We start from the raw sequence: 22,179 nt of genomic DNA, 5'->3' as shown, positions 1-22,179 counted from the left end.
GAACCAGAGCCGGGGCCGAGGTGGGCGGCGTTGCCCTGCCCGTGGGCGCGCAGCCCGGCCGACCGGGCCGGGGGCTCTCGGCCTCGCCGCGGAGCTGCGGCTGCCGCCCGTGAGCGGGGGGAGGCGGTGGCGGCGCCCGTCTCCTAGCAACGGCCGCCCCAAGCCGTGGGTCCTTCGCTTTGATGGGTCCGGCCGGGAAGCGCTTCCGCTGGGTGGCGGGAACGGAGAGTCCGGTAGCAGGGGGTCTGTGTGTGCGGGGGGAGCAGTGTTGCGGGCGGACGCCGGTGGAGCCGCGCGGCGCGGAGGTGCGGCGGGAGGCCGTTGTCGCCGCGGGGGCGGCGGGAGGCGCAGACCCGGCCGGGGGCGGCGGGAGGCCGCGGGGAGGGCCTCAGGGTTCCTGAGGGGACTGTGGTTTCCCCGCCTCGGTGCCACCGAAAGGTCTGCGGCTGTTCTGGCTGCCGCCGTCGGTAGCTCCGGAGGGAGGCGGAGGGTAACGGCGGGCCGGTGGGTGGTGCCTCCGCGCAGGGGCTGCCGCGGGGCCCTGTCCCACGGCCCCGGCCCTCAGGCGTGCCCGCGGCCTCGGCTTGTGGCCCGCGGCCTAGCAGGGCGCCGGGGCGAGGCGTGCGGCGCTGCGCGCTTTGGCGTCTGCCCCCGGGGGTTCAGGGCAGCCGCTTCCCGGCGGCAATGTCTGGTACCGGTCAGCGCTGGGAACGCTGCTGGGGATGTGAAATTCAAGGACTTGTGTTTCAGAGATGATGAGATGTTGTTTTGTAGGTATTTTTTATGTGCCGGCCGTAGAAAACGCGTTAAAAAATACTCTGCCTGCTCTGTGTAACTCTGGTTTTGAGGAGCAGATTTGTTCTGGTCACGGAGTCCGTTGGAGCTGGCAGGTCTCGGCCAAGCTTGGGCCTGCTTGAACGTGGCCAAAGCCAGTCAGAAGCCTTCTAGTTAGAGAACTCGGTTTTAGTGCTCATTAGTTCAATATTTCTTTATTACTTTTGCTTGTTGCTGTTTCAGTGCTGAAAGCAGAGTTGGATATAGCAGATATATTGGATATATTGCTTAGTTATTCAAAATCAACTTAAAGCTAATAGTTATTAAAGTATATCTTTGTTATAGGAAGGCAATTGTAAGGCTGAACACAGCTGTGATGCACATCTGTTTGATGAAGAAGGTGTCGCTTTTTCATAGTCGGTTTCCAAAATTAGCTGGATTGAAAAGTAAGTATCTTTATTATATGTTTCTAAGAAAATATTGAGTAGTTCCATAGTATTTTTATGGGTTTTTAATTTTTTTTTTCTTTAACTGTGTAGCAGTGTGTAATGGTATATAGCACTTGGATTATAGCACTTGGATTATAGCACTTGAGTAAAACTTGTATCTTTTATTTAAGGTAAGAAAAAATATGACAGAAAAAGCAAGTGCAGATGATTTTCAAGTTCGGGATTTTCTCAAAAAGAAGAAGAGAAAACACAAAGAATACAATAAGAAACATGAAAACGATGAAAAAGAAAGTACACAAAATGCAGAGCTTAGCCCTGCTTCTCCACTGCTGTTTGAAGATCGAGCAGCACGGAGTGGTGAAGGCTGTAAAAAGAAGAAAAAACCCAAAACCAACGGGGAGAAGCAACAGTCTTCAGTAGATAATTCTTGTGTAGGACTGGAACATGAAATTAGTAATGAAACTGGAGCGGATACTTCCCAAAAGAAAAAGAAAAAAAGGAAGCGGAAGTATAACGATAGTACAGGTGAGCAAAGCGATGTAACTTGTGTCACAGTAAATCAGCATGGCAGTGGTAGTTGTGAAGAGATCGATGCTGATTACGTTTATTTAAAACAATCTGTTAAGAAGAAAAGAAAACAGAAATTGTCTGAAGAGGATGAGGTACACAAGCTGCCTACCTCAGAAACATACGATAAAAATGACAATAAAAGATCAAAAAAGAAAAAGAAGAAGAAAAGAGGCCGTAGTACCCAAGATATGCAGGAAGACGCAGATGTAACCGTTGGCCAGTCACTGTTGTCATCTCCAGAGCAAAACAGGCAAGAGGAAGACACATTCTTGCCGTCACCTGCAGAAGAGGGTGGTGTGGCAACGCCCCAGCGATGGCATGAAGATGGCGACTGTGATGCTTCTCCCGCCGTGAGTGAAGATTCTATGGATGTACCTGCTAATTTTTCCAAGCTGAGTAAAACAGCTGATCAATCTCCTCGAAAAACTCCAGTGCATGCTAGAAAGGAAAAAAAAAGCAGCGCTTTTGTCATGGAAGAAAGCTCTTCAGAATCTGATGTAATGTAAGTTTAGGTTTTGTTTGGGATTTTGTTTTGTGGTTTTTTTTTTTTATCCCCCGCCCCCATATGTTTCTATCACATTATTTGGGTCCCAGAGTTTTCAGTCTGTTTTGTATGTATTTTTAAAAACAACTTAAAAAACCTTTACAGTATGTTGAGATGTTATAGAGACTTACTTTAAGAGCATAGTTATCTTGTGAAGGTATAATGAAAATTTGTAAGACCACACTACTGTTGCCTTCGAAGTAGAATATTTTCTCCTATTTAAAAACTGTAGGTATAGAAATAATTTATGTGCAAGCAATTAATATTTAGTAAAAAAAAAGGGGGGGGGAGGAGAAAGGGATTTAATTTGTTAAGTTTCGGTATTTATAGCGAACATGCATTTTTTACCAAGCAACTAGTAAGGTCAACTAAAGAATTTAATGTTCTGTGCAAACAAATGCTCACGTAAATAGCTCTTGGTGCTTTTACAGTGTCTAGAACCCATAATAAGACCACTAGTAAGAGACACATGGAAAAGTTCTGTGTTGCCAGTGGTAGCAAGAGACACTATTTCTTCTGTATGTCCATGTGTGAGAGTTTTGTGGGAAAGGTGCAGATTTTCAAACCTTCAGCAAGCTCTCTGAATATTGTAAGTATAGAAATTTGATAATAAATTACATCTGTGTTAAAAGGTTGGAAATAGAAGGGGGTGGATGTGTGAAGTATTCCTTGTTCTTTAATTAATGAACATGTTCATTCTTTTAATGGTAGAGATACTAACAAAATCTCTGTTTTGGGGCTCTAGTGGTGTATTTTATTTTACTCCTTTTTTTTACATCAGGACACCGGAACCCTCGGCATCAAACAGAAATGAGGACCAGAATAGTTCCTTTACTGAAATGGCAGCCTCTGATGAGCTTAGTCTGGATGACGAAGAGTGCCTGGACTCTACTATGTGTTCAGTCATGGATTTGGATACTGCAAAACAAGAATTGGAAGAGTTTATTCCTCATGTGAGGAATATATCGGACAGTTCAATCAGGAAGATGGCTGGAAGAGACTTGGTGAGGTTTAAGCAGTTTAAAAAACAAGGTGAGCTCTCAAAATATTGTTGCAGTGAGGAGGAAGGACTGTGCAGCTGTGCTAATGTTTCAATAGAGAGAAAATTGTTTGGTTTTGTATCACGTCTATCACACCCATGGAGTCTGGTTCACTTCATTCCAACGGACATATTTTCTGTTTCTCTGCTTCACAGCATTTACTTCCTCATTGTTAATTTACAGTCCAAAGCCTACGTGTGAATTACCTGTTCCCAGCTCTTGTTTTGTCTCTTTTCAGTTTTCTTTTTTCGCCTTTTGAATTTGTTGATCTTTCATTATACCTTTGCTAAAACCTGAAATGTACAAGAGATGGTACTTGAGGCTTGCTATAATTTTTCTTTTTTTTTTTTTTTTTTTTTTAATAAAACTTTCTGTATATTTTAGGTATTGCTGTCAAGTTTGGCAGATTTTCCCAGAAGGAAAATAATCAAATCCGGAAAAATGTTGAAGAGTTCTTATCGATTACTGGAATAGACAGTGCTGAAAAACTCCTGTTTACCTCGAGGTATCCAGAAGACAAAGAAACTATCAATCGCCTAAAAGCAGAACATCTTTTTTGTGAAAAACTTTGTAAGTATTTAAGCTCCTTCTCAAATAGCTGAATGTTACGTTCCACAACCCGGTGAATCACGGTGTATTTTCTAAAATAATTTTTTACTGAAAAGCACTAATGTTGCTAAATTTGGCCAAAAAGGAGCATGCTGCTGACAGTATGTAGTTGATAATCTGTACGGTATAATGTTCTTATGATCTTTTCTCGGGTATGAAGAGTTTAGGGACTAAAATATCATCACAACTAGCAGCACTTACAGCCTTTCAAACTTGCATTTGGGCTTTATGGCTTAAGGCGCGTTATTTGCTAGGCTATAATTAAGTGTAGTGACTTATTAATGGGAGGTGTGATTAAGTCCTGTCTGAAATTGTCAACTGTTCTTAGAGCACATAAATAGGTGGCAGGTTCAGGACTGAGTGATGGCAGAAACTGAAAGAAATTAGGTCACTAGCCAAAGTAGTTCATTTTCCAAGACATGAGAAAAATAAAATTCTTATGGTTAAGATTCTGTTTGCGGGAGGAGCATCTCTTCTTTTCCTCTTTCCTCATTTTGTTAGGCGTTTCTTGGCTAGAAAACATTCACGCTTCATATGGCAAACATGCTCGTTTTGTAACATCTCTGATGAATCCAGTCAGTGTACTTTCTCAGTGGCTTTCTGTTCTGTGTTTGTTCTGTACTGTTAGTATAGGCAAGACAAAGTAAATGACAACCTGTAATGGATTTGGATACTAGCATTTATTTAAGGATCAATGAGGCTACAGATTTGTTCCTCCTTGATCATTTCACACACACAGTCATTCCCTCTGCATCATCACGTTTGCCTGGTGTTGACTTCCCTTCCCATCTGGGAGATTGCTCCTGGTCTGGGAAAACTGGGCATGAAGTCCTGTTGGTGTTAGGCGAGTTGCTTGCAGTTCCCTCTCCCGGGCATTGCTGACCAAGACTGTTACGTGTTCCCAGGTATTGGTCGCTGTGGATCTTCCCGCACTTCAAGAATCTTTTCTTCAGCCAGGATCTTCACTTTGTTTTTGCTGGATGCCCCCAGTCCCCGGGTTTCCCCATCGAACTAGTGTATATGCAGAAGCACAATATCTCATCAGCCTCCTGATTGGTGGCTCTCTCTTGTCTCTCTGTTAATGGGAGGGTTCAGCATGTGACTTGCATTTGATCCATACGTTATAAAAATTTACAGCCAGTCCGTAGAATTTGTAGCTAGTGAGTAACAAGTTTGTGCATGAGAGTTCCAAAGTTCAGTTTTTGATACTCACCCACAGGTATGCACACACATACACAATTATTTACCAGCTGTCAGCATTCACAATCTTATCACGGTCGTAACAATTACATCTTTCAAACTCCTCAGGAGATTCTGTTCAGGCTGTTTGCTGTGCAGTTACTGAAGTGTTGTAGAGTACGTTCTCTTGAATGGAGAGAATCTATCATTGGCAGCATGGTCATGAAAATGTACGTTGTTCGGTTTTGGGTTTGTTTTGTTTTTTTTTGAAGTGGCCTCACCAGTGTGAGAAATGTTGCTTAAAAATTAATCGTTTACCTTCTAGCTGAGGGCATACCACGACCCTGGAGGCTGATATATTATCGAGCAAGGAAGATGTTTGACCCAAATAATTATAAAGGGAGGTAAGCGAGTAATTTGAAAAGAGTTTCTGAATGTTCATCATCAGTCTCTGATGTTTATTTGTACATTAAAAATAGATATAAATGAAGATTATCTCTCCCATTTGTGCCAGTTACTGTGATTTAATTGATAGTTCATTTTTCTGACTAGCCCTTATCAAGTTCTCTGTTCTAATATGTGACTTGAAGTAGTAGTGATGAGTAACATCGAAACACCTGTAAAGATTACAGCTCTTTTAAGATATTGGAATGGTTTGAATTTGCAGCTGAAGCTGTGCCCATTTCCTCAACTAGGTACACTAAGGAAGAAAAAGAAAAGTTAAAGAAGTATCATGCTCTGCATGGCAATGATTGGAAGAAGATTTCTGAGATGATGTCCCGTTCTAATCTCTCAGTTGCTATGAAATACTCTGAAATCAAGTCAGGTATGTAATTTTAAGGAAAACAATTCATTCTGTGTATTTCAATTTGAGAAGTTATTTTAACTGTATGTTGCACATGCCCTAAACTTTAGGAAAAAATCCCTAGAGTGGATTTTTTTTTTTTTAATTAATTTGTGGTGGTGGTTCTTTTTTCCAGATCACTGATTGTGTTTTCATATGGAAGGGATAAGAACAGTCTCTGACAGAAAAGGGAAAAGAAGTGGAACAAATGCAACTCTTCATTAAATAGAATAGGCATCTAAATAGATGCTTTCAGGGGCAGGGTGGGAGGAATTTGGCAACCAAGTTTTAAAAGACAGAAATTAGGGATCAGGGCTATTCTTTAGTGATTAGGCTGAACTCCTCTCTCAAATCTGGTATGCAGAAGAGTTTCCGGGCAGTGTGTTAAGAAGCTGGTCCTGTAAATAAGAATAATGCGAAGTGAAGCATTTGCTCTTTTACCTTTTTTTCCTAGACTTTTATCATAAATGATGCCTTAACCTTATTTTTCAATTTTAGCTATTAATTACGGTCCTTGGTCAAAGGAAGAGACCCAGAAGTTAATGCATGCAGTGGAGGAGGTGATGAGGAAAAGAATGGAAATGGAAGATGCCAATTCTCTTTCATCGTCGGAAAAGTCACATAGAGATCTCTTGATTGACCGTGAGAAACTGTACCAGAAATTACCATGGACTGAGATTGAAGCTAAAGTGGGAACTCGATATTGGAGACAATGTAAACAGAAATGGTAAGTTTTTATACTAAATTGAGATAGTAAAATGTGTTCTGGGGAGTATTTAACTCTGTCCTGCAAAACTGTTTAGTAAGATAGGTAATAAATAGGTTGTAGACTAGACAAGAGGTGTTGCAAATGTGTCTGAGACAAATAAATAACTCTGCTAGCTGTGGCAAGTTTTCTTCTTGCTGTGACAGTGAAGCCTGATTTCTGCTTCTCTGTGGCAGCAGTAGCATCTTGAAGACACTTCCTTTTGATGCTTGGAATTTCTTGAAATGATAGAAACCTTTGTTTGTGTTTTCAAAGGACTACAATTTTAACAAGCAAGATGACCAAAGGGCAGCAGTTATATAGGGGGACCAAAGGATTACAGGCCAAGATCAACCTTATTAAAAGGTATCGTTCAGAGTTACTGGAATGTTTTTGCATCTCTTATCGTTCTGCGTTGTGTTTATAGAAGCTTGCAGGGTGAGAACGGCATGCCTGCGGTTTCATACAGGTTTTGCAACCGCTCTTTCTTTGGACAAAATGTCCTGGGACTTCTGCCTGGGGGAGCTGTGAGCATTGTTGAATTATTTCTTGAATTCTGCCTACAAACTGCTTCTGTATTACATTCACAGATTGTATGAAATGAAAGCGGAGGATGCTAATGAAGTAAACTGGGAAGAACTCAGTAATGCTATTGGGTAAGCTTTTTTTCCCTCTTTTTGTGGATACAAAGGATAGTTGAAGCAGACAGTCTTAAAAATTCCACAAAGGAATCGAAGTTCGTAGGCCTCTGCAACTACAGAAAATGTCATTTAGTTTGGTAACATACAGTTGTATGTCCTTGCATAGTACTGAGCAATAAACCATGCCTGTAAGCTCTGAAGCTTAATTTTAACCACTTCAGGCAACCCTTACTGTATTCCCAGTGCATTCTGTGTACTAAAACTGTGTTATGTAGTCTGTGCTAAAGTCTTTGATAAAAGACTTTTCCAGGTGTTAATCAACACATAGGAAAAGGCATAGTTACAGGAATGTTTAACACAATATAATAGTCTTCTTTCAAACAAACTGAGCATTGAATATGAAATTAGCAATACTGTGAATGCTATACTTTCTCCGCAGTGCTTTTTTTTTTTTTTTTCTTTTTCCACATACTTTGTTTCATTTACTATTTCTTTTCACTAAACATATAATACACGTGTATAATGGCATGGTTTAGGTTCTTACCTTCAAGAGGAACTGCTGTCTTGAAAAACTCTTCTGCTTAGGATTTGAAATCCATCCTTTCTACCGAAAGCTAAGATATTGTTTGACTGGCGTCACTCTCATGAATGGGTAACTCGGTAACAACTAAACCTTGTTATAGTTCCTTGCACCACTAATTCTTTGAACTCTTCTCTTTGCAGAGATGTCCCTAGAGCCTATGTTCAAGCAAAATTTTATAAGCTAAAAGTCACCTGTGTCCCTTTTTGGCAAAAAAAGACTTTTTCTGGTCAGTATCCCAGGTGTTTGTGTATACTTGTTAAGGTTTTTGCTTGAATCTAAGAGGATATGTATTCTAGTTCAATTCTTTCTTAATTAGCTTTCCCCTAAGTAAACTGGCTAAAATCTCAGGCTTTATACTTCTTTTACTAAATGCTTTTTTTTTTTTTTTAATAAGTTTACTTTCAATGGCATCTTCATGCAGTGCTTATCAACCTCTTCTCTTTAATACCTTGGCTTTAAAAGTTTTATGACTGTGCTTTTTTAGTTTATCTCTGCATGTATGTATGTGACTGATCTATCCTGCGGCCACTGTGATTACTACAGAATAGTGAGATTTTTGACATTTAACGCTGACAGAATCATTTCTGTCTGTGAGATCCTGTTTCCCCTAGGCATCCAGTTCCCCTACAGATCCAATTAAGACTACTTTTTTTTTTCTTTTTTCAAAGAAATTGTTGATTATCTTTTTGAAGAGAAACTTCCAGAACTTGAAGAAAAGTTAGAAAAAAGGAAAGGGAAACAGCTCAGTTCTGACAATTTCACAGCCAAGCAACAGAAGAAGGCTTTCCGACTCAGTGACATTTTTGACTCCAGTGAAGAGAGCGATTAATTGACGGCCTTAAAAACAATTCCTAGTCTGCATATTTAACTGCAAAATGCGTCTGGTTGAAAGTGGGCACAGATCAACAACTGCAGGTACACAGGCTATCTAGTAATGGGAAAAGTAAAGATATGCATGTCTGATTTTCTTGTTTCACACTGAAGACTGAGGTAAATACAGTTTTTCTGCCACCTTTTGTTACCTTAATTTAGCTCTGGTTTTAGAAGTCTTTTTAAGCATCCGAGTTGCTTTCTGAATGTCTCAAAACCAGTATGTTTTCCACTGCTTTGTTTTCTGTGGAGTTGAAAGCTGCTGTTTACCCTTTGTGCATGAACTTGGTTTTCAGAACTTGAATGAATTTTAAATCATTTTAAAAAAATAAATTCACAGAACTGGGAAAAGGCTTTCCATTTGCTTTTAAATCTCTACAATGAACAAATCTTAAGACATCTGTGTTGATGGAAACAGCGTGACTTTGAGGTGTTTTTTTTTTTTAACAGATACCTTGTTCTTAAAAGCAACTGATTTTTATTTTTGATGTAGACTTGTATTTTTATCAGCCCTTCTAGAGAAGAGGGATATTTGTCTGTTACTATTCATAAATTGTAATGTTATTTCATGCTAACCAGAACAATGCATTTAAAATGTTTTTGTTAATATTTGGAATACAGAGACAAAATGGACAGTGTATATATATATATATATACATACATATATATATTTTTATTGCACCAAGGAGAATTTCTACATTTTAATAAGAAAGTTGAGGGATAAGATGGCGGTTGTACTCCTGTCGTCGTATGATGTCTTTAACTATCTGCCTAGAGTGACTGTTTGTAAATTGACCAAATGAATGTAAAAAAAAAAAAAAAATCTTACTGTGCGTGTAAAGTATTTGTGTGGCTTGTTTATATTTCCTATTAGAAAGTATTGGAAAGTAAGGCAAGACGACTTGGTCTCTGACATACTGCTTTTTGATGGTCATGTTGATAAGTGAGAATTTCCTTCTTTAATAATTGTCATTGAAAATGCAGAACTTTCAATGGCTTGAAATAAAGGCCTTGTGGGAGGTTTTTCTGGATTGTGACTTCTAGCAAAGGACGTTAAATGAGAATTTTCCGTATTTAACTGTAGTCTGGCTTTAGTCTCTCTGAAGATAGAAAATAATGCGATTTTGTGGGACAGGCAGGACACCCCATGAGATCAGCCACCTGCACAAGGGTAAGTTTTCCAGCCAAGAGGTAAAACAGGGCTGGGAGGAGAAACATGTGCCAGTTCCCTTGCACTGAGGTCTTTGACTTGCTTCTGTTGCCTTCTTGGTTTGAAGGTTGAAAGCTGGAATTCTGAAATTGAAGCGGTTTGTGTTTTTCAAGTTTTTTTTCCTGGAAGATGGAGATCCTCTGAATTTTCTGCAGGCTAGAGCACAAACGATTGCATGGTTGTAGAGTTTTGTAGAATAGATCTCACAGAAACAAACTTCTACCTCGATAATGAGATTTATTTTATTCTTTGTGTTAAAGGGAAACTTTAAGGGAACTCCCTTCTTTAAAGGAAGACTTTTGCTGATACTTTCTTTTGCAGAGAAACTGCTTTGAACAAGTGAGTAAGCCAGGGCAGGAACTATAAACCTGATCTCTGCTGCACAGGGAAAAAGGGAGACAGTGTCTGTCCTCCTCCCATCCCTGGGAAGGGAGTAGGGAAAACAATTCCTTACCCACGTCTCCTTTGGTAATTTGGTGTTTGTAATCTCTTTGCACGGGGACAAATGATTGGTTGGAGGGGAAGAATACTTGTTTATATGTTTATATATAGATGTATATCTATATCTATTATTTATATTAGTTAATACTTGAAATATAATTTCCCATTCGCTGAATAATGGCACTTAAGAGGGCATAAGACAGCGGCTTTTTCCTTTGCCATCATCTTATAAAGGTGCATGGGAGCGCAGGCGGGGAGGCAATTGTTTCATGTAGGTATTTGAATATTATTGAAAACAGCAAACACAGTGCAGAGGTTTAAAAAACAAACAAACAAACAGGCTCCACAGAGTGATGAGGGAAATACACAAAGCTTTGTCAGTGTTATCAGGCTGCGTTATAAATAAGAGCATGACAGATCCTTCAAGTCTAAAAAGCACCGCGAGCCCCCTCAAAACTTTGGTGATTCAAGCAGCTGTGTCGCTTCAAGCATTTTTCCTGGTGCGTTAATGGCCCGAAGGGTGTTATAAAGAAAAAGTCTCGGCTGTGTGGCGTTATCAAAGGTGGAGACGGCTGAGTTACAAGAGTCGTGTTTGCAGCAGAGAAGCACTTCAAAGTTGAGGAGTGTTACGGTGGCAGCAGCTGAAGATCAAACAGGGCCTTGCCTTTTTCACCCCCCCTCTCCCGGAAAGTCTTAAACAAGGAGTTGAAGAAAGGCAACTACTCTCTGTTTGGTTCCTCGGAGCCCCGCAGCCTGGGCCCTGGAGGGTCAGTGGGCAACGGGACGGGGACAGAAGCCTCCAGCGAAGCGGCCTCGTCTCCAAGACCGGCGGTGACCAACCCTTCTCCCGCCTCGGGAGGTGCGGGACGAGGCGCGGGGGCTGCGGAGCTCTGTGGGAGAGGTTTCCACTGCCTCAGAGGCTGTGAGGACGCTTCCCCCCAGGTGCTACCGCTTCGGGCTGCTGGGCAACGCCCTGCGCTTGGCTCGATCGTGGATTTGGGGTGGGAATTTATTATTTCGGTGCTTAAGTAATTCTCTCCTTCGGGCAGTGCCCTCAGCTCTGACACCGCTTATGATACTGCGCAACTTCCCCCCTCCCCCATCCCTGCGTGCCTCAGTTTCCCCGCCGCCGTCGCCCCCGCTCCCCCCTCGTTCCTGGCCCTTTAAGGCGCCGCCGCTCTCCCCGAAGGGGCGGGGTTGGGCGCGCGAGGAGGGCGGCCCCGCCCGCAGGGGGAAGGCTGGAGCCCACTTCCGCCGGCGAACCGGAAGCGCGGGGGACGCCGCGGCCTGAGGGGGGGCCCGGGGCGGCGAGCGGCGGCGGCGGGGTGAGGTGAGGTGAGGTGAGAGGAACCGGGCGGGGCGAGGTTCCCTCCCGCCACCGCTTCTTGCCGCCGCCGCGGGGGAGGCCGGCTTTCATTCGGGTTTCTCTTTGTCTCGGTCCCGCTCCCTCACGCCGCCTCAGGGCTGGCGCTGCCCGGGTCGGGCCGGGGCTGCTTGGCGGGAAGGGGGTGGTGTCTCCCTGGGCGGCGGGAGCGGGCAGGGCCGCGGGGGAGGCGGTGTTTCCAGCGGCCGCGCCCGGGGCCCTCGCGGAGGAGCTGTTGGAGGGTGCGGGGGGGGTCCGCGGGCGGCCGGGACGGCCCGGAGGGAAAGCAGAATCCGGGGGAGGGAAACCGGGAAACCGAAACTGCTTTCGCTCTCTGTCTCGGCGTGGGCGTTTCGGGGAGGAGGCGTCGCTGCCCATCAGTGAGCAGCCGTTAAAGCCTGTCGGTAGCGGAGCATTACAGGGAAGGCGTTCTGTCCGCGGCTGGGGCTTATGCGGCCGTGTGCGCTCGCTTAAGCCGTTTCCTTGCTTTCTGTGCGTAGGTAAGTGTTTACGCCTTTTTTTGAAAAAGGAGAGTTAGATATTGTATTGCCCGCTTACGAACGACAGAAGGGGTTCAGTTGCAGATCATACTTACCGCTTCAGTCAATGTGTGTTTAGTAAAAAGTGCGTTAATCTAAATGCCAAAGCAATTCTTAGTCTGTAACGTGTGAACTGCACCGATTTCTGATGATTGCTGTTTTGCTGTAGATCTTTGAAACACCATCGACGCCGGGTCACCAGGGGATGGGCTGCTGAAGACGCCGCTTTGCTGTGCTGTCCGGAGGCGGCGTATGGCCGAGGGTGCCAGCCCCCTCCCTGGCTGCAGGCCAGCGCGGTTCTCGTTTTCACCATGTGAGCCGGCACACCTGCACAGCAAGTAGCCTCCTTTTCTAAAGGTAAATACCACAATTTGTTTTCCCGGTATATAGGTACGAGGAAATGTATGGGTTTACTTTACGTAGATTTCCCTTTTGTATTCCTTGTTATGCTACAAAACAAGCATTTACCGTCATTCCTTTTATATGGTTAGTTCAAGTGTTCATGCTTTTCCAGTATTCTGTTGAGTTTTTCAGACTAGTAGGATCTGAGATGACTGTATTGCTGCTTAGTGAAGAACTTCTGTTTTTAGAGGAAGCAATCTGTGGTGAGAATTTTATGATGCTTTCTAACTATAATAATAATGAGGACAGGAAAGTTCTGCATAAATACTTTTTGCTTTTGACAATAGGGATTTGCTGACCTATAAATTTTAGCAGGAGATTAAGACAAAAAAGCTAATTAAATTTTGTACTCATTAGACCTAGATACCACAGATACCAGTAAAACAAGATAATGAACTTTAGCATTGTAGTTCTGGAAAGTGTGCATTAAGTGTGGACGAGGGGGGTTTTTGTATGTACAGTGATTTTTCACCTGTCGTTTCGTAGCTTGCAGACTATGTAGTTTGTCTTCTTTTCAGTGCTTTACTTTTAATATTTGCCATTCAGCAGGCGTTCTTTTGTAATGTTCATTTAATGCTTTAATCTGTATTTCTTTGTTTAATTGCATGCGCCTATATGATATAAGAACGTCCAAGAACACATGCATGTATGCTGCTAATGAGTTACATAAATCCTGAAATTCATCGCACTTGAAAATTAGGTACTATTGTGGCTGAAAGGAAATATTTTGCTACTTTCAGTCTTTGGACTTCTGTTAATTCCTTCTTCTCTCCATCCAAAGAATGAGCACATGCCGATGGTGTACGCCTAGTGGTTCTGACACCACTGAGTTCCTGAAGAGCTATGCTTCTAAACGGTTGTCCCCGGAAGATCTTGAAGGATCCAACGATGATCTCTGTTACTGCCTGGAGTGTGTGGTTGAATACCACAAAGCAAGGGAAAAATTGCCAAGGCTGCATGAGGTAATTAAGAGATTTGGCTCCTGTCTATTCCTGAGCGGGAGGACTTGGAACTGAACGAAAACTTCAGAAGACTTCTGGGTCCAGCCTCCGTGTAGGGGGGAGTTTTGTGCAGGGGTTGTGTTTTATTAGTTTTTGGGAATACGGTATGTGGCTTTTTAACTGTCTTGCTTTTTTTATATTGAGTTGCAAAGAGCCGATTGTAAAACAAGAGGACCCTCTTGTTTTGCATATATTCAAATCGGTGAGAACTAAAACAGTAGTGGGAAGTTGCTGACTAGACGTTACAGCTTGAATTTTATTCATGCTGTGATGGTTTGACGTTTGAAAAAAAAGAACACCTGCCAAAGAAACTAAGAGCTCTGTTTCTTTAATGTATTTTCTTCCTTTGGTTCTCTTCAGCTTTGGGTTTGTTCCTCTTTTTGTTTGCCTTCATTTCTCATTCATAGTTTTCTAGTATGCTTGAATTTCAGAGATCTGATCTTGCAAGCCTGTGAGATTTGGTGATTAAAAACAATCAAAAAAGTTTAAAAACTCTTTATTATAAGCCTTTTATAATTCTGCCTCATTAGTGTCCAATTTGGTGTTTTGGAAAGCTTGTTTTCCCTTATGTGTGTATGTATGTAAAATGAATATTTGTAGCTAACTGATCATAATACAGATGTCTAAAAGGTTTCTCTTTAAATTAGTCAGCTAGATTTCTCTGGGGGGCAATCCCATCTGAGTATAGATTGGAAATAAGAGGAGTGACTGGACTGCTGAAAGTTCCTTTCTGTGCCTGTTAACTGTCGGAGATAACCTTCGTTTCTAATTGAGGTTTGGAGCAGTTAACCTCAGATGAGTAATGTTATGTGAGCCGAATCCCCTACAAATATTCGGCAAATCGATCAGACTGTTCGCATTGTTTACATTCACTTCACTGATACATTGCAAAATATGTGAGAAGGCAAGATTTAAAAATTGCTTTTCCCGTCTTCCTAGATAGGATCACTTTCTGTATTGTGCACTTCTTTATATTGGCCAGTGGAACAAAGTTTTGCGACTAACCTATGGCCTGAAATAATTGTTGAGACTGTTTATGAATATTTAACAGAATTATAAAAATGCTTCTGGTTTGAATGTGTCATGGATGAGTGGTTAGATCACTGAAAGTTACCATCAAAGATACTTGCAAGAAGTGATTTTAATAGAATCATACTTTTATAAATAAGTATGATTTAACAAAGTTCAATGGCAAGGTTCACTCTATTACTTATTAAATGAATGGAATATATATAAAGAAAAAAAAAACCCGAGGTAGAAGCATTTTAGAATGATTTATACAGAGATTGAAAATACAGGGGGGTAAAGGAGGCTCTCCGGCTGAGTCAGGAGGTTCAGAATGGACCCCCTTGCTTTCTAAACTCCTCCTCAGAGAGGAGCCTGGGTGCGGCTGGATCCAGGCTTCGCCGTAGTCGTTATCAGCAGTTTATGTCTAAGGATTATATATGTCTAGCAGCAGTTTAAGGTTTAGTTAAAGAGAGAATCACAGGAATTTAACAGCAATTAATCATTGGTTAATTTAGCATTTACAAAGTGATGAAATAGGATTTACTACAATATTTGAATCGATTCACACACACGCAATGCATATAAACGTACCTGTTAAAAACTCCCCTCGAGCTAAGTGCATTACTCACTTCAAATGATTGTCTCAATGGGCGAAGGTCGAGCTTCAAGGAGTGGGGGGGGACGACCCGGATTTCACCTGGGTCCTGTTGCCAGGCCTGTGAACTTTGCAAACTTAAGAGTTCGCAAAGTCTGAGAAGCATCCCACTCAGAGGGAGATACTGGGTGCAGCCCTCTGCGGTCCAGGAGAGCTCAAAGAGTCTCACTTGGTACCACTCTTTATAGGGTTGTGAGATGATTGACTTTAGGCATCAGTAAACTTCTATACTGGCCATAGTCCAGGTCGGTAATTACTGGAGTTCTTAAAAATTCCAGCAATGCTGGTACTGATCTTCCTGTACCGAGTTACAATCCACAATGGTATTTTCCAAGGCTGTCAGGGGATGACTGGTTATTCCCGCTGTCGTTCCCCACCTCGGCCAGGCAACTGGACTTCCTGGCACGGCCAGTGCTACTCCCACCTTAGCCATGCAGGAGTTCCTGGTACGGTCAAGGGACGCGTAACTGCCAGCTCATTGCACAAAGGTCAAGCCTTGATGTGCAGAGATCATAAAGCAGTCTGGGGCGGGGGGGAAATGCACCACCACAGAATGCCACTCTTTTAAAAATTATAATCTTAACTCTGAAGTGAGAGTTTTGTGATTTGCACGATCTGAATGCCATGTCAAAGCTTTATTGTTTCACACCACGCTTGGAAAGAAACTTTTCAAAATTAAATTTTAAGTTTTGAAAGTCTAGTTAAGGTTTTTGCATGTGATAATAAATGTCCTTAATCACTTTCTTCACAAATGCACTTTGATTAGTTGTTTTTCCCCACTGAATAGGTCTTGTGGCAGTTGGAAACCTCCCGTCTTGTGGCCCACATTGAGAAATCCATGCGAGAAGAGGTTGGGGAAGATGATGAGTTGTTTATAGTGGATGAAAATGGAGAGACACAGCTGTCTGGTTTTGTGGGCCCGGATTTTGAGAACAACCTGCGAGTGCCCCTTCTAGAAATACTGAAATACCCATATCTGCTGCTGCACGAGAAAGTCAGTACGTATCTTATCGTATACAGTTGGAAGGGAATGGTATTGTTTCTACTGAAGGAGCTTCAAATAACAAATAGTAGTTAAACCAAAGTACCAGTGTGTGTGTATATTTTATTTATTTTGACACTGAATAGGTTTTGTTTTCTTATTTTGTGAGCATATAAATTAGCCCTTACTATAACTATGTTTGTCCTTTTAGGTGAGCTGTGTGTAGAAGTGCTCTGTAGAATGGAACAAAGTCACAACTCCTTTCAGGTCTTTGAGAAATATCCAGGAATTTATCTCTTTTTGGTACACCCGAATGAAGTGGTAAGTTACCTTTTCTGTTCCGCTAAAACTTAGTTTTAAATAGCATCAGAACAGATTCTTATTTTTAATGACAAGAATATGAAAATAGTAGCGTTCAGAATTTTAAGTGTTTGATTTTCTGTATTTTTCTCTAGCAGTACATATATAAATGAGATTTCAGTAGGAATATAGTTACTCGTGCTGAAGGAGAGAAGACTCTTCTTTTGCAATATCTTCTAGAATCCCTTTACTGTGTGCATTTAGTCAGCAGAAGTTGCAGGTGTTCAACCGAATTGTAAATTTATGCCCTATACTCCCAAATGGAGTTCTTCTCAAGTGGGCCAGGTATTAATCCTCTTCTCCTTTCCTTTTTTTTCTCCATCTCTAGAAGCTTTCACATATTAGTAATGTTCACAACCTTAAAAACTGAAAAAGTGAGAATAGTGTAGTTACTTGCAAGAAGAGATGCTCAGCAGTGTACTGCCTCTGAAATGCCCTTTAATTGTCACTGAATTTTGTCGTTACAAGGAGGCAATACTGTGTTTTAATGGATTTGTGTATTTTGTGATTTTTTTTTTTTTTTGGCCTGTTTCTGAATCCGTACAGGATATTTTAATATTGAACAGTCGGAGATCAAAAGTTCATTTGGAAGTGTGAACAGGAGAGCTCTAATCTGTATGATATTTACAAGTGTCAACTGGTCTTAGTGTCATTCATGCTAGTGTACATAGCAGAGACTGCTCTCTTTTTGAATCCAATCTCTTAAAGTAACAAAAAGAGAAGTTTTGGAATACTGGAAGTGTGTAGGTTGAAGGGGTTGAGAGGCTTTGCCGTTGCAGTTGTTACTAACATTTCTGGTTTTTTGCTGGTTAAAAGGATTTGAGAGATTACAAAACAGACGTGAGGTTCTCAAAGCAGTACAGATGTGCCTGAGTGCCTACTTTTCCACATTGTTTTGAAGGTGATGTGTTATCCTGCAAGAAGGCTGTTCCTTCTGACTACATGTACACAGCCTAGAAGTGAACCTGGTATCAATAATAAGGAAGAGTACTGAAAAATCGTGATAATACAGAGAACCTAGGAACATCCACCCTGCTACAATTGGGAGGGCCTGGTGGAACAGTGAACCCTGGTTTCATGCACCGTGCTAATACTGAAGGGAGATTGAGTGCTTGCTTTGCACGATCTTAGAAAAGTCCCTGTGTGGTGTATTTATCTGTGTAAAGTGAATTTGGATGTGTAACTCTCAAAGGAGTATTGAATTGTAACTCAAGTGGGTTATTTGTTTGTATCGGAGAGTGTGAGTTCATACCTTCATTTTTCCACCTCATTTGATGCGGTTCTGGAGAGTCAGGTTACATTTGCTGTGGCTGGCAGGCAGGGTGTGGCTGTACCGTTTCCAAGACTGACTGACTTAAACACCAATGTAAAGTAGAAAATTTCAAGTTGTCCTAAGAAACAGTAAAAGATTTAATAGTGTTGTACTTCGCGCTTGCTGAAACTCTGAAGCTTTCTCAGTAGGTCGAGAATGATTCCACCAAGGCAAGAAATGACAAGTGTCCTGTGCTGACAGCACAACTTAACATCTGTTGTTACAGTATACAGTTATCTAACTAGAAAATGTTATCACATGAATCCCAAGGAGTTTTATTTGTATATATTACCCTGAATTTTAACTTGTTGCCAACATCTTCTGGTAGGTATAGTAAGCCTGTTTCTAAGATTGTTTTGGAAAAAGACTAACTCTTACTTGCAGTTGAGACCTTACTTCAGTAAAAATATACTTTTGTCCCATTTCCTAATCGTACAGCATTGTGATTTTATTTGTTCTTTTTATTGATAGATAATTTTTTTGTTTTAATCCTTAGATTCGTCGATGGGCCATCCTAACAGCAAGGAATTTAGGGAAGGTTGACAGGGATGATTACTATGACTTACAGGAGGTGCTGACTTGCTTGTTCAAAGTTATTGAGTTGGGGCTTTTTGACAATCCAGATATTTACAGCTCTTCAATGATTGAAAACGGTAAACTCGTCCTTCTGCCATCTCATTTATATGATACTGCCAACTACAAGAACTATTGGCTAGGTGAGTATTTATGATCAGAAGTGAATTTGTATGTGTAGCCTCTCTTGTAAGTGCTTCTTTCAAGTCAGAGCTCTACTGTTTTGTAGGTGCTGTTTATTTTGGGGCATATCAGATGGGGAAATTGAATGTTGCACAACTGCAGTAGTGAGGTAGTTTTTAATTAGTTTCATGTTGCTGATGATCTCTTTGGTCAAGTGTTACACTGATAATGGCATTTGGAAAATTATCCTTGATTTGGTGAAAATTAGAACAAATTTTTTGCAAATAGACGGACAGGTTGCTTCTTGTTTGTTTGTTTGTAGGGATTTGTATGTTGCTAACAGTGCTGGAAGAACAAGCTATGGACTCCTTGCTACTGGGCCCAGACAAACAAAACGATTTCATGCAGTCTATTCTTCACACCATGGAAAAAGAAGCAGCTGGTAATTAATGTTGATACTGAGATTAAGACAGTTCATAGCCTGTTTTTCATCTTTATCAAACTTCCTTGTTTAATTGAGTAAATTCTTAGTAGTGTAATGCTGAGGTGATTTTAACTGAGGCTTATTTATCTTCTGAAAGATGGCTGATATTGAACAGTAATTGGGCAATACTAACAAATACTGAAAAATGACATTCAAACAAAGCCTTAAGTGGAGAAGAGACAGCAGTGCTTTGGGTAAGGCTGGCTTAGAGGTTTTGAGAGGACAAATCTATAACTTCTACTGTATTGTTTTAATTCAATATACAAGTCACATGGGAATGTGCATTTCACTGTGGCATGAAGTTTGAATATTGACTCCTAAAATAAAGAAACACCTTCTTCTGAATCGCCGCAACTTAAATTTTGACTCTTCTGTCCGTCTGAGGGAACCCCTTTTGCAGCTGGGAATTTAGACTAGTAGCTCTTGGGCCATTCTTGTAGGCCACATGCCATGGCATAGCTCGGGAATGGCACATGAGCTCAAGACCGGGGCTGCTGCTTAAATGACTTGGTCTTTATAAGCTTAGTATGTTTATTGAGGATACAGTATTACCTTATATGAAGAAGGAAGAACACACTTGAAAGAAAACCAATTGCTTCTAGCTTAAATTTGAAGTATAAATTGTCAAATGTAAGTTGTACCTACTTCTTAAAACAGCACTGTAAGGATCAGCATGGTAGAATCAGTTTCATAGAGTTGGGAAATGTTAGTATTAGTTATCCAGGTTCCTGCTGATTTAAGACTGTGTAAAGAGCAGTGTCTGTCTGTACAGATAAGTGAGGTTGGCTTTTTTCATCCTTTTTCTTTTTCCCAGTTAAAAAGTTTAGTTGCAACTTACTAGAATACCTATCTTTATATTAGTATTTAAGAAAAAAGTCAATGAAAACCAACTACTTTCAACTTCAGCTTAGTCTAAGAATGTACAGGACTCTTGCATTTCAACTCTCCCCTATATTACTGTTATGTTTCAGATGATTCTACTGACCCCTTCTGGCCAGCGCTGCATTGTTTCATGGTTATTTTGGATCAGCTCGGATCTAAAGTATGGGGTCAGCTTATTGATCCTGTCCAAGCCTTTCAAACCATTATCAACAGTGTGAGCTACAACAATGAAATAAAAAACATACGCAGTAGCTTTAAGAGGTCAGTTTTATTAAGACTAGAACAGTTTTATTAATACCAGGTAGTGTAGTAGCTTGGTCTTGGTTTTCTTATCAGTGCTGCCTTAATTTGTGTTGGGGGAGGGAGATGGCAAGTTAAAAAATCAGATGTTGCCAACTTCAAGCAGTGAAAAGATGAAGTAGGTCCCCTAAAGTTGTGAGGTTATTTTTAAAAAAATATGCTCACTTCTGACTGCTATGATGTCTGTTACAATTTTCAGGACTTTTTTCCTGCATCAGGAAGGCTGCTAATTGTTTAGTGCTTATTTAGTGCTATAATCAACTTGCTCTTACATTTAATGAAAGTTGCCATGTCTGAGACTCTTGGTAAAATTATGGGAATTCCAGAATTTTCAGTGGATGACATAGTTTTAGCTTTTATTGTAGTTCCAGATGACAACTGATTTGAGCTTACTTTCAGCTTGTGTTAAGTCTTAAATATTTCCCAAGATGAGATTTACTTAATGGTACTATATGTTCTTAAAAATTTTATTCCTTTTCTGAATGTATTCCTTTCAGGGAAGGTAATAAAGTGCAAATCATGGAACTGGCCTGGATAACACAGTGATACATAGTGATAACATAGTGAACTGCTGAAAGGAAGTGCTTTAAATCACATAGCAGGCATCAGATACTCTTTTGAAAGGTTTTGTTTTCATATACTTAAATCCTAAGATAAAATGGAGTTTTTGAATCGCTTCTGAGTGACAGTATTGTCAGTATTGAACAGAAAGTTAATTAGGTAAAGTGCTTGTTCGGTGCAGAAGTGGTTGGTGAGTACACTGCTAGGAAGTCCAGAAACAGCTTCTATGGGAACAGAATTTTGTTAACGTAAGCTTGAACGCCGTCTTTTGGCATGCTGTCCCTTTTAAGGATTTTTGTAAGAATCCAGGTGTCAGGACTTGAGGAACACTTCCTATTTTTGAAAACTGAAGCTGTGTCTAATTTAAAAACATTCGTGGAAAATAGTACCTGGATAACCATACCAGTTGTTTACTGTTTTCCTGTGATATATTTTTAATCAACTTTGAGTGACAATATCTTAAATGTTCAGTATTTTTATATACGCACGGTCCATAATGTTATAGATCACTACAGATACATATATATATATATATGGAATGTTATAGGTAGCTGAGGAAGGCATATTAAAGGAGATTGTTAAACGAGCTATTTGAGTGTTGTGTTCAGATAGTTGCATACAAAGTTTATGAGTATGTAGGCACGAATGAGCTATGTTTATACACGGAAAATTCAAGGGAAATGGAATTCTTCTGGGTGTTTGTTCTAGGCAGTCAAATCCATGACTTGGTAGAAAGCTCTTTTTCCTGAGGCAGTCGTTTCTTCCGCCTCTTACAAGCAGGATGGAACAAACTCTACAACTTAAAATATGATATCTTTTCATAGGTATGTTTTAGCACTGACAAGTTCTAATAGTCACGTGGTCAGTCTCTGAAAAGTGAAATCTGTGTCTTGGCCAGTTGGCTGTCGTATAGTTTAAGGTAGTTGTGTGGAGTCTGATGATTTGTATTTCTTTTTAGGACAAAATCTGAACCGGAGTCAGACTACAATGATGACATGGTTACTTGCAGTCAAATTGTGTATAATTATAACACAGAAAAGCCTCAAAAGGTATTAAAAAATTTATTTTCCTGTTCTTCAAACTCTGATCACTGAATAACACTGTCAGTTTAAACAATTTATACAATATGGAGGGG

General features: G+C 40.9%; 2 protein-coding genes across 17 annotated transcripts in view; both read left to right on the top strand.

Moving 5' to 3' along the window:
- Nucleotides 1-103: 103 nt before the first annotated feature.
- TTF1 (transcription termination factor 1) lies at nt 104-9,879 on the top strand. 4 transcript variants are annotated; one of them, XM_087753193.1, is made up of 12 exons: nt 104-233; nt 1,120-1,220; nt 1,394-2,295; nt 3,119-3,369; nt 3,762-3,947; nt 5,491-5,569; nt 5,861-5,991; nt 6,508-6,736; nt 7,031-7,120; nt 7,345-7,410; nt 8,119-8,204; nt 8,647-9,879. In XM_087753193.1, exons 3-12 carry the CDS (start codon nt 1,406-1,408, stop codon nt 8,805-8,807), a joined length of 2,169 nt encoding a protein of 722 aa, XP_087609319.1. In that variant the 5' UTR covers nt 104-233; nt 1,120-1,220; nt 1,394-1,405; the 3' UTR covers nt 8,808-9,879. The 4 variants fall into 4 exon arrangements, with proteins under 4 accessions (XP_087609319.1, XP_087609317.1, XP_087609316.1 ...); XM_087753191.1 differs by having other exon boundaries at nt 186-305; XM_087753190.1 differs by lacking the exon at nt 104-233 and adding an exon at nt 300-438.
- Nucleotides 9,880-11,703: 1,824 nt separating this feature from the next.
- SETX (senataxin) overlaps nt 11,704-22,179 on the top strand; it is a 34,133-nt gene continuing 23,657 nt past the window's right edge. For 7 of the 13 annotated variants that reach the window (XR_015703632.1, XR_015703633.1, XM_087752613.1 and 4 more), the window contains exons 1-9: nt 11,704-11,829; nt 12,571-12,758; nt 13,585-13,765; nt 16,255-16,465; nt 16,661-16,770; nt 18,618-18,837; nt 19,140-19,259; nt 20,273-20,444; nt 22,003-22,093. Coding sequence is in view for 11 of the 13 variants with exons in the window: in XM_087752613.1 (XP_087608739.1) it covers nt 13,586-13,765; nt 16,255-16,465; nt 16,661-16,770; nt 18,618-18,837; nt 19,140-19,259; nt 20,273-20,444; nt 22,003-22,093 (1,104 nt within the window). In the remaining 2 variants the exon portion in view is untranslated. Of the gene's footprint in view, nt 11,840-11,952; nt 12,363-12,570; nt 12,759-13,428; nt 13,504-13,543; nt 13,766-16,254; nt 16,466-16,660; nt 16,771-18,617; nt 18,838-19,139; nt 19,260-20,272; nt 20,445-22,002; nt 22,094-22,179 lie in introns of those variants that run through there. The other 6 variants (XM_087752609.1, XM_087752611.1, XM_087752607.1 and 3 more) reach the window with 6 other exon arrangements.

Source organism: Nipponia nippon, unplaced genomic scaffold (assembly GCF_047370975.1).
Source record: "Nipponia nippon isolate SJK-2023a ecotype South Korea unplaced genomic scaffold, ASM4737097v1 scaffold_16, whole genome shotgun sequence".
NCBI lineage: Eukaryota > Metazoa > Chordata > Aves > Pelecaniformes > Threskiornithidae > Nipponia > Nipponia nippon.
Note: the sequence above shows the minus strand (reverse complement) of the source record. Positions and strands in the feature narration are given on the sequence as shown.